The 12443-nt window shown below is 38.5% G+C and overlaps 2 protein-coding genes across 2 annotated transcripts; both read right to left on the bottom strand.

Moving 5' to 3' along the window:
* Positions 1-287: 287 nt before the first annotated feature.
* On the bottom strand, positions 288-758 carry LOC107776115 (uncharacterized). The gene has a single exon (XM_016595946.1). The coding sequence runs from the start codon at positions 756-758 to the stop codon at positions 288-290; it is 471 nt and encodes a 156-aa protein (XP_016451432.1).
* Positions 759-875: 117 nt separating this feature from the next.
* LOC142182056 (uncharacterized) lies at positions 876-5935 on the bottom strand. Its single transcript, XM_075255942.1, has 5 exons — positions 5909-5935; positions 5130-5279; positions 3290-3547; positions 1747-1845; positions 876-1385 (listed from the first exon to the last, which is right to left on the bottom strand). The coding sequence occupies exons 1-5, from the start codon at positions 5933-5935 to the stop codon at positions 876-878; spliced, it is 1044 nt and encodes a 347-aa protein (XP_075112043.1).
* Between the last annotated feature and the right edge of the window lie 6508 nt (positions 5936-12443).

Genomic DNA, 12443 nt, shown 5'->3' with positions numbered 1-12443 from the left:
GCCCAATGCTGGCCATTTTTTAGCTTTTCAAGTTTAGCCATTTTCGGCCTTTTGTCATGATTTCTTCACCCTAGTATTCGAATTTGCACATCTTCATTCCTCCAACATTCATAAACATGTCAATAATTCCACAATTCAAAATCAAACATAAAAAATAAAGAAAAATACAAAACATTGGGTTGCCTCCCAACAAGCGCGTCGCGGCACGACAAATTACAACAAAACCATGGGTTGCCTCCCAAGAAGCACCCGATTTAAAGTCGCGGAACGACTCGGGCTATCCCTTATCAAGGATCTTTCAAGTACAAGGTCAAGATCATTATATCTTCCTCAACCATGCCTTGATAATGTTTTAGTCTTTTCCCATTAACTTTGAACTTGCGGGAGCCATCTTCCGATGTAATCTCGACGGCTCCAGTTGAATAAATCTCTACCATACGAAATGGTCCTGACCATATTAGCTTCAACTTGCCTTGAAACAACTTCAATCTCGAATTATATAGCACTACCATATCTCCAGGTTTAAAACTCCGCTCAACAATATTTTTGTGATGCATAATCTTTATTCTCTCCTTGTATAGTCTTGTGCTCCCAAAAGCATGGTAGTGAAACTCATCAAGCTCATGCAACTCTGTGACTCTACTTGTACCCGCAGCTTCCATATCGAGATTCAGCTGCCTCAATGCCCACAAAGCTCTATGCTCCAACTCCACAGGTAAGTGACACGCCTTACCAAACACCAATTTATACGGCGACATACTAATAGGAATTTTGAAAGCAGTATGATAGGTCTAGAGTGCATCATCTAACTTTCTCACCTAATCTGTTCTTATAGCATTCACAGACCTTGCCAAAAAGCTCTTTATCTCTTTGTTCTAAACTTTCACTTGCCCACTCGTTTGTGGGTGATATAGGGTGGAAACCTTGTGGCGCACACCATATTTTTCTAACAACTTTGCAAAGACTCGGTTGCAAAAGTGAGTGCCTTCATCACAGGTTATTGCCCTTGAAGTGCCAAACCAGGTGAATATATTCTTTCTCAAAAAACCAATGACCCCCTTTGTATTATTAGTAGGGAGTGCCATAGCTTTCACCCATTTTGACATATAGTCCACAGCTACGAGTATGTACTTGTTTCCGTATGAGCTGACAAAAGGTCCCATGAAATCGATTCCCCATATATCAAATACTTCCACCTCCAGAACTAGGTTCATGGGTACCTCATGTAGGCAGGAAATATTCCCGGTCCATTGGCATTTATCACAACTCTTCACCCAGAAGTGTGCATCTTTGAAAAATGTCATCCAGTAGAAGCCCGACTCCAACACTTTTGCATCTGTCCTTACTCCCCCGAAATGGCTATCATATGGGAATGCGTGACAAGCCTACAAAATAGAAGCTTGGTCTATCTCAGGAATACATCTCCGGATCATGTTACCAGCATACATCATGAATAGATAAGGCTAATCCCAAAAGTACATACGACAATCACGAAAGAACTTTTTCTTTTGTACAAAGGATAGGTCATGAGGGATAATACCGCTCGCCGGGTAGTTTGCAATATCTGCATACCATGGCACTACCTCAAGGCTTGTGGCTAATAGTTGTTCATCTAGAAAGTTTCCACGATCTCTTCTACCTCAACCTTCTTCTCCGGCCCTTCCAACCTGGACAAGTGATCCGGCACTTGGTTCTCCGTTCTCTTTCGGTCTCAGATTGTAGGTCGAATTCTTGTTGTAGAAGCACCCATCGAATCAGGCACAACTTTGAATCCTTATTCTCAATCAGGCACCTGAGAGCAGCATGGGCAGTATAAACAATACCTTCGAGCCTATCAGGCATGACCTGAATTTGTCAAATGAGAACACCACTGTTAGCATCTCCTTCTCGGTCACTGTGTAGATTAATTAAACTCAACTCAAGGTTCTACTTGCATAGTAGATTGGGCGCATGACCTTCTCCTTTTACTGCCCCACCAATGCTTCCACGGCATAATCGCTTGCATCGCACATCAGCTCAAATGGTTGCTCCCAGTCGGGTGCAACTATGATAGGTGCAGATACCAACCTCTTCTTCAATTCCTCAAAAGCTACCCTGCATTCATCAGAAAATACAAAGGGGTTATCTTTTTCAAGCAATTTACTCAAAGGGTTAGCAATCTTGGAAAAATCCTTTATAAACCGCCTGCAGAAACCAGCGTGGCAAAGGAAACTTCTTATTGCCTTGACGAAAGTGGGTGGTGGCAAATTCTCTATTACATCAACCTTAGAATGGTCCACCTCAATCCCCTTACTTGAAACTAGGTGTCCCAAGACTATACCTTCTTATACCATAAAATGGTACTTTTCCCGGGTCAGTACCAGATTAGTCAACATACACCTCTTCAATACTCTTTTCAAGTTCATAAGGCAATCATCGAGTGAGTTCCTCACCATTGAGAAGTCATCCATGAAAACCTCCATTATTTCGTCTACTATATTTGTGAAGATAGCCATCATGCACCTTTGGAATGTAGCAGGTGCATTGCATAGGCCAAACGGCATTCTCCAAAAAGCATAAATACCATATGGCCAGGCGAATAACGTTTTCTCTATATCCTATAGAGCAATAGAGATCTGATTATACACCGAGTATCCATCCAAGAAGAAAAAGTGGGACCTCCCTACCAATCTATCTAGCATATGATCAATGAATGGCAAGGGAAAATAGTCTTTTCAGGTGGTTTCAATCTTCTATAGTCCATACAAATTCTCTATCCCATGACTGTTCTTGTTGAGATCAATTCATTGTTCTCATTTTTCACAACAGTCATTCCACTTATCTTTGGCACACACTGAACTGGGCTAACCCAATTGTTGTCAGAGATGGGAAAAATAATTCTCGCATCTAATCACTTGATCACTTCTTTCGTCACGACTTCTTTCATGTTGGAGTTCAGCCTTCTTTGATGTTCTATAGAAGGTTTGTGCCCATCTTCTTATACCCTTAATGTATGTAGTGGTCTAACCAATACCTTGAACTCTTTCAACGCCTACAAAAATTGTTCTACCTACAAATCTAACAAACCAGATGAGATAATAATAGGTAAAGTCGAGTTAGGTCCCATGAGAGCATACCTGAGGTAGGATGGTAGCAGTTTCAGTTCCAACTATGTGGTGTCTCTTCGATCGATGGCTTAGTTGGAGGGATCTTTCTTTCTTTTAAGTGTTGACTCTAATTCGAGCTCTCTTTTCCAGTTCCCTTGGCCTTCAAGAGACAACACCCACTACACCAAGTCATCACCATTTACCTCTTCTAAGTTCATGAGGCAGGCTGCAAGAGGGTCTTTTGAATTAAGTGCCTCATCGTCTTCCTCCATAATCACATCCACAGCTTCTATCAAAGAGCAATTTGCAAACTCACTGGGTCGCCACATAGACTTTTGCACATTAAATATTATTTCTTCATTATTTAGCCTCATTTTCAGCTCCCCAGTTTCACAATCAATCAGAGCTCTTCCTGTGGCCAAGAACGACCTTCCCAAAATTATGGGAATCTCCTCATCAACCTGGTAGTCCAAAATGACAAAATCTGCCAGAAATATAAACGTTCTAACTTGCACAAGTACATCGTCAAGTATACCTGCTGGCCTTTTCACCGTTCGGTCAGCTAGCTATAGTAACATGGATGTGGGCCTTTCTCTTCCAATGCCTAACTTTTTATATATAGCTAATGGCATTAGATTTATGCTCACCCCTAAATCACACAATGTTTTGGCGAATGCAGAGCTACCTATGGTGCATGGAATCGTGAAGCTTCTAGGGTTGGATAGCTTCTCAGCTATAGTTCTTGTCACAATAGCAGTACAGGTCTGAGTCAATATCACAATTGCCAAGTCTTGAAAGTCGAACTTGCGTGACATCAAGTCCTTGGGATCTAATCCTCCTCTTTTTGAACATGAATTTGGGCTATAATAATTATAACACCTAGATAACTCATATCCTTAAGCTCTTCCTCCCAACTAACAATTTCTTTGATCATTCCTGAAGTCCAATGACCTTGTTTTGCAATTGTTTTAGCTTGAGATCTTGTTAAAGGCCCTCTTTGAGATTCCAAAGCTTCATCCTTGTCCTTGAATAGATTTGAGCTTCCTAGGATGCTATCATTCCCCTCTTCTTGAAGAAAATTCGTCCTCGAATTTCGACCTTGCAAGAAAACGAAGACAGGCACTAGTAAATGGCATCCACTAATCTGAAAAAATGGTAAAAATAAAACAAGATAGTGACCATGTGTCCACTTATCCTAATTAAGCCTAATAGGTGTAAATACTCCGTTATAAAGCATATGGACATCATCATCCCAATAAAATTTATGCCTACTTAGATTTGTCCAATAAAAACCTCTCTTAAAGTAGTCAAAAAGTGTGCATGACAATGAAATTACAAAAGATTGATCACGCATCCATTTAAAACAAGTATCTCTACCACATGTATCAAATAAGACACTTTTATGATATAGCCAAGTATCACTAACAAATCTCATGGATTCTTCTACATGTAAGCTATTCAAAGAAGCACATAAATTCACAAGAAGGTTAGAAGAACCCATAATTCCCAAAATAAAAGTTTCAATACATTCAATCTCATGATTATAACTTTTCCCAATAATATCCCAACATCAATGAATTCTAAACAATTGCTCAAACTATCACAGAAAGAGTCATGGATAGGTTTATGAAAGAGTACTTGATCACAAGCATCACAATAATCATGTATATCCTCTTTACTAGTAGAAAATACTTTTACAAGCTCACAGTCAACATGGCTTATAAAATAACTCTCCATCACACAACAAAAATCATGTTTTAGCAATTTATCACACGAAAACTCATTAGACACTTGAATAAGAGAAGAAGAAATATATAACTCATTCACAAGCCTCTTCTCATAAAATTCAAGTCTCTTTCCACCAAGTTGGAATATATAATGATCTATGTCATACTCAATTTCAAAAGAAAATAAATTACTCTTGTACTTGAACATAGATATTACAGTTAGTGACTTGATGTGCATCAAAATATCATTATCCACAAATATTATAATGTCACCAACATAAGAATTAAGAGTATAGTTCATTACATCCAAAAATACCTTAGGTGTTCTAGAAAGCCCAAGAAATCGAATAAACCAAATATACATACCATACTTGAACTTATTTACCAATGGAACAACATCGTATTTTATTCTTTTATGCAATGACTCTAACTTAGCAATGTCTTTAGGCAACTCCATGTTATAAACCTGTAAATAAGGATCAAAAGAGTCAAAAGATTCAATAACAAAGAAATTAATCAAGCATTTATCTTCCACCATCCAACAAGAATTGATATCGCCAAATTCATGTTGGAATCCAATTGGATCTTTTCCATCATCTGTTGCACTTTATCTCCCTTTTCAAAAGGTCTGTCAATACTTGGCTGCACAAAATTACAAGAACTAAAATAAGAAAGAGTTAACGGGTTAAGAAGTAAAGAACATATTTTCTTACTTACACTCTTTTTGGCTTTTATCTCAAGACTAACTTTTTCCTCACCCTTAGTCTCTTTTTTCTCACTAAATATTTCTTCTTTTTCTTCTTTTTCTTCACTCAAACCCTCCTGTTTTTCTCTCTCTATCTCACATATTTTTGTTATCTCATTGATTTTTCTCTTTTCTTTTCCCTCAAGCTCACACTTTTTCTCACTTGATATCACATTCTCTTTACTCAACACAACCTCTCATTTTTCCTCTCTTGGGATATCGACATGCACTCCCTTACTCCTCTCATTCTTTTATCTCTCATATTTTTTCATATTCTCTTTAGTGGTCTTTTCATCTTCACAAATTTGTGAGGAAGTCAAAAGTCCAAGAATGAGTTTCTTCCCGTTAACCTCAAAAGAGTATATATCTTTTTCCATGTTATATGAAGCTCTTTTATGAACATACCATGGCTTTCCCAACAGGATATGATAATTATTCATGAGAATCACATCACACCAAATTGCATCATCATACCTTCCAATAGAGAATAGTAATAACACTCTTTTATCTACATTTACTCCTCTCAACAAGTAGGGTTCAATATGCTCAACACAAGGCAAGTTCAATTTCTCAACCATATAAGTGTTAATTGAGTTATAGCCAAACTCTTTGTCAATTCTAAGGGCACAAATCGCATACATCACTTTATCTCTTGTTTGAAAAATAACGTTACCATTGTCTTCCTTCCATTTGGTATACTGTAAGTTCGACTTTTCAAGTTGTTGAGTCATAGCTCGTCTCCTTTCACTATAACAACCTGTTTGAGACACCTTGATACAGTTTAGAAGAAATATGTATGTTTTAACTTTGGCTTATTTCCTTCCAATACTCTCACCCCTCTTGCCTTTTTCCACTCAAAGCAACTCTTGGTCGTTAATCTTTAGATTTATTAATAAACCGAACAAGTCACAACCCGCAGTGATAAGAATAATGAGTTAGAAAAAGAAAAGGAAAGTGGTCGACCAAACCTAGAAGGAATAGGAATTGATTAGTGTTAAAAGAAAAAAGGAAAGAATTTAAGAAACCCAAAACCCACAAGAATAAGTAAAGAAGTTACCTTAATATTCAAGAATTAGGATCCCCTCTTCTTGTTTCCTTTCTTAACTTAGAAACCATATAATATTTGAATTCTGAAAGTAATAATGAGCAATAACACTTTTTTGGGGCTGAATTTCCTTTTTTTTGGGATTGTTTTGCTCAAGAACCTCCCAAGATTATCAAGATTGAAATCTTGATTAGATTATTCTCTAATACCACTAGATAACAACACAATAGGGGTCCAAGAATTGCTAAAGAAAAATAAGAAAATCAAGAAACGTATGGAAGTTAAAAAAATAAAGAAACAAAAAAAGGCGGAATTAAAGATAGATTGAATTCAAGAAGTCTATTCTTGAAGATTAATCCTAACAACAATTAGCTAACGAAGAATTAATTGCCTTTGATAGAGGTTAAAAATAAGAGATAGATTGTGAAACCCGACCCTTTAGAATAACAAAAACAACAATAAGCCTAAACTTATCACCTTTCATGAATACCTAGAAGTGATCTAATATTTCGAAGAATTTATGTTACTACCTTAAGTTGAGTCTTGAAGCTTGAAGAATAAATCCAAGAGTAGCCACACACAAGAGTGCAAGAAAAATCTCATAATTTTTATTGATAATAGTCCGAATAATCTAAGTCTAAAAATAAAGAATACACCCCTTTATATAGAGAGGATTCATGAAATTCTACCTAAAAAATAAGTAAATAAAGTTCTAAACTACTTTGGACAACAAGTCCAACTACCTTAGGAAAAGGAAAATACTGGGAAGCAAAAACCAAGTCATTCTTGGAAAGTAATTCCAAAAATCTTAGTAAAAGGAAAACATAACCTTAACTAACTAGGAAAGTAATAAATATAGTCCCATAATATATGAAAATAAGTCCCAAACCAATCTTGGATAGAATCATGAAAATCTTGGAAATCTTGAAGGAATTTGCAAGCAACTTGGCACCAACTTGTACTCAACATCTAGCACGAATATTGTACCATTCTTGGACATCAAGTAAGTCCTTTTTATGCTATAAAAATGTGGATTTATATAGGACTTCATGGTCTACAAGTTTGGACATATTTTAGGTGCTAAATTGGTCCAATAGTGGCCTGATTTGGACCTTCTTCAGAGGATGTTTCTTGGGATCTAATCCACCTCTTGTTAGACATGAATTTGGGCCATAAAATAATTATAACACCTAGATAACTCATATCATTAAGCTCTTCCTCCCAACTAAAAATTTCTTTGATCGTTCCTGAAGTCTAATGACCTTGTTTTGCAACTTTTTTAGCTTGAGATCTTGTTAAAGGCCCTTTTTGAGATTCCAAAGCTTTATCCTAGTCCTTGAATAGATTTGAGCTTCCTAGGATGATGTCACGACCCGAATTTCCCACCATCGGGATCGTGATGAACATGGGAGGATTTATTCTTGCCGAAGCGGTGTCACGCAACACCGCTTCGTCCGAAAATTTTACTAAATATATGTATTAATACTGTACGGAAACGGATAAGTAGGAAAAAATGACACCACTTGACATAAATTGTGTCTTGGTGTGTTGGTAATGTGCTTGCTTTTTCTCTAAGAGGTCAAAGGTTCAAACCTCAACTAGGACATTTTTCTTTTACAAATATTTGAGAGGGCCTTTATTGTAAAAATTGTAATGAAGTAGAATTGAACACCTTTTCTAATTTAAGACTCAACAAAACCAATAGACTAAGGTTATCTTTTGTCTAAAAGTATGATAATCAAAGTTATACTCAAGTTCTTTTATAAATTTCGATACTGCTTACAAAAATTCCTACGTACGCCTGATAATCAGGGATTATGACGCATTTTACACTCCTTGCTTAAGTTTTGATTAGAAATGTGTACAAAATAGTTCCAAAGGCTCACATGTTTTACTTGATTGCAGGATTTGGTCAACAAGGTGACAATTTATCAAAACCAGCTAAAAAAGGAGTGAAACATGCACAAGTACCAAGAACAAGGCCAAGCTCAGTATAATAGAACTAGTGCTGCCGGACACCATTCTGTGCGGTCCGCAAAGGGAAGGTTCAGAGAGTGCCCATTTCAGGCAGCCAAGCAATGCGGCCGCAAAACATTTCAAGCGGACCGCATTGACTTTATTGCGGCCGCACTCAATTTTTTGTGGTCCGCAAAGCTCAAGTTTAGAGAGGTGCCAAGTTGGAGGAACATTGCCAATATGGTCCGCGGTTTATTTTGTGCGGACCGCAATAGAAGCCACCGCGGCCGCGGTGCATTTTGTGCGGCCCGCGGTGGCCAACTTCAGAGAACAGATTGTTTCAGCCAAGAGCCTTAGTGCGGCCGCACTCGATTTTGTGCGGTCCGCACTAGCCCCATAGGGGTATTTTTGTCCAGAATTTACAGACTAGTATAAATAGTTTCTTTTCCCATTTTTAGGTCATCGGTTGTATTTTAACAATCAGTTGCGCTCGTGAATAGTACTCCTTTTCTATTTTGAGTAATTTTAGCTTAGTTTCATCATTAAATCTTCAAGTTTTATCTAGTAATTAAATATTATGGGTTTTTCTTCATCTATTTCTTTATTTTCTTCTATAATCATGAGTAGCTAGACCCATTAGCTAGGGTTGTGGCTCAACCCTAGTGTGGGTAATTGATGGGTCTTGTGTTTTGATGCTTGATTGTCTATGAGGTGTTTGATATTAGGACTAATTTATGGTTTAAATGTTGAATTAGTGGTTGCAAACACTAGTTTGTGCCTAGTTGATTTTGGCTCTTCTTGAGAAAGAGAGCCTAAGTCCAAAAAATTGGCCCAACAAGGAATTAGGGCGTATTCAAGAGATTGATAGCCCCAATTAAAGGGTTAAACCTAGAGATAGTAATACCCGACTTGAACCTTTATTGCTTGCACAAATTATCATACCCCATTGGTCTTGAGAAAGTCAATTAGGGTAAAATCACTCGAACTACCGAGAGGTTATAGAGTGGGTAGAATCATGCAATGGTTATATCATACTCCCCAAATATGACAATCTAGCCTTAGTCTCGAGAATCCGTCAATTATCCACCTAGGAGAAAGTCACTTTCCTAGTGACATTTACCTATTTAGACAACCTTCAATAGTTTACTCTTAGATTCACTTAGCCTAATTTAGCATCTTAGTAGTATAAATTTAGAAGTAATATCAAAACCAACAATGTTTAGAAGTGCAATTAGGAACAACTACGCAACTCCAATTTAGTTAGACACTCAATTCCAATATCTAGCTCCCTGTGGAAATCGATCCCGACCTTCTCAGGTAAAAGCTGTTTCGACCTCTCTTGCTACTTGTATTAGTGTAGGGTTGGCCTCGAGAGCAAGAAAACTAATGTGTCCGAGGATGCACTTAGGTTGAGACTTTTCCCATTTTCACTTAGAGGGAAGGCATTGGATTGGCTTGAACGACTTCCCAACCATTCCATCACTACTTAGGATGAGTTGGCGGATAAGTTCATTGCAAAGTTTTTCTCATCGGGGCATATGGCAGCATTGAGATATGAGATCTTGGCTTTCAAGCAGGAGCCCACTAAACCATTACATGAGATTTTGGAGCGCTATAGAACAATTGTAAAGGAATGCCCCAACAATGATATAACTGAGGCGATGATCCAACAAACTTTCTATTGGGGCATTAACACAACAAACCAGTGCATAGTGAACCAACTTGTTGGGGGCAATTTCATGAAGCTGACTTATGATGAGGCTTGTGACATTCTTGACGAGATGGCTGACACTTCCTCTGCTTGGCAAAGTAGAGCCAATGTGCCCCAGGATGACCCCACGGTCACTCATTTGTATAAAGAGTTACATGATCGTGGGTAGGCTATAGCTGAGTTGACAACTACAATGAACCAACTAGCAAAGGCATAGTTGCAACAAGTTCAAAATCCTCGCAAAGTGAATGCCATGGAGGGTGTCAACATACTAGTCAACAAAAGAAGACAAAGAGGTCAACAGAACCAAGGGAGTTCAGATCAATTTGACAATGATTGTGGTGGATTCCAAGATGATGGTTATGATGGGTAGAATGAAGAGGTGCAATACGTGAACAACTATCAAGGCCAAAGGGGAAATTCTTCCAACCAACAACAATGGAGACCCTAAGGCAATTGGGGCAATCAACAACAACAAGCCAATGGTAATTGGGGGAACAACAACCAAAATTCCAATTGGGGCAATCAGAACAATAATCAGAACAATCAAGGTAATTGGAATTGCAACAACAACAACAACTGGGGTGGTAACAACAATCAGGGAGGTTGGAACAATGGCAATCAAGGAAATCGGGGGCAAGGCTTCCAAAGGCCCCCAATGTACCAACAACCGAACAATCCACCCCCATTTCCATCCTAAGGTCCTAGTTCTTCCAACAATGATATGGGAAGAATTGAAATGGTATTTGAACAGATGATGAAAAAGAATGCGGACTCTGATGCTCAGTTGTCTTCCCACATTACTTCAATTAAAATTTTGGAGGTTCAATTGGGCCAAATCTCACAATCCTTGAGTACTAGCCCTAAGGGAGCTCTACCAAGTGATATGGTAGTAAACCCGAAGGGTGGGAACAATAATGTTATGGTAGTAACTACAAGGAGCGGATGAGGCGGTGATGTGAATGCTGCCAAACAAAAGCAAATTTTGAGTGATGAAGTTGAGTTGCAAGAAGATGAAGCTTCGTTGGTGGTTGAAAAAAGTGATTGATAAGAATGTGAATGAAGAAGTGAGGATTGATATTCAAGATGCTGAAGTGGAAACTCAAAATGATGTGAACTCATCTAAGGAACACGTAATAGACATGCCGGAGCCGGTTATGCCTAAAGCCAAGGCTTCCTTGCCAAGGCCACCTCCACCTTATCCTCAAAGGCTCGCAAAGCAGAAAAATAAGAATCAGTTTAAAAAGTTTATTGATATGATGAAGAGCTTATCCACTAATGTGCCTTTGGTGGAGGCTCTTGAGCAAATGTCGAGCTATGCTAAATTTATGAAGGACTTGGTGACAAAGAAATAATCCATGGATTGTGAAACTATAAAGATGACCCACCAAGTTAGTGCAATATTGCATTCAATGGCCCCGAAGCTTGAAGATCTCGGCGCTTTCACCATTCCTTGCACCATTGGGAGTGCGGACCTTGCTAAGACTCTATGTGATTTGGGGGCAAGTATCAACTTGATGCCCTACTTAGTTTTCAAGACTTTGGGTATTGGGCAACCGAGGCCGACTTCCATGCAATTGCAAATGGCGGATAGAACGATGAAGAGATCATTGGGTATTATTGATAATGTCCTTGTCCGGGTGGACAAATTTATCTTGCCAACTAATTTTGTGATCTTGGATTATGAGTTAGATTATGAAGTTCCAATCCTATTGGGAAGACCTTTCCTTGCTACTGTGAAGGCCTTAGTTGATGTGGAAGCAGGGGAACTCACCTTCTGGGTGGGTGATAAGAAAGTGGTCTTTCATGTGTGCAAGTCAATGAAGCAGCCCAACAATTCTGAGGTGTGCTCTTTTGTGGACCTTGTCACGGCAGTGATAGTTGATGATACAAGTTCAATGATCAATGTGGAAGACCCTCTAGAGGTCGTGTTGTTGAATCTTGATGTCAATGATGATGAAGGCCAAGTGGAGTGTGTGAATGCTTTACATGGGATGGTCTCTTACTCTTATGAGCTTAGGAAACTATGTTTGGACCTTGAAAATAGGAAGACTCCACCAACAAAACCTTCAATTGAGGAACCTCCGGTGTTGGGGTTGAAGCCGTTGACTCCACACCTCAAGTATGAGTTCTTAGGCCCTAGTTCTACTTTGTCAGTTATTCTTTCCTCTTG

This window comes from Nicotiana tabacum, chromosome 6 (assembly GCF_000715075.1).
Source record: "Nicotiana tabacum cultivar K326 chromosome 6, ASM71507v2, whole genome shotgun sequence".
Classification (NCBI taxonomy): Eukaryota; Viridiplantae; Streptophyta; class Magnoliopsida; order Solanales; family Solanaceae; genus Nicotiana; species Nicotiana tabacum.
This window is presented reverse-complemented; position numbering and strand designations above follow the sequence as displayed.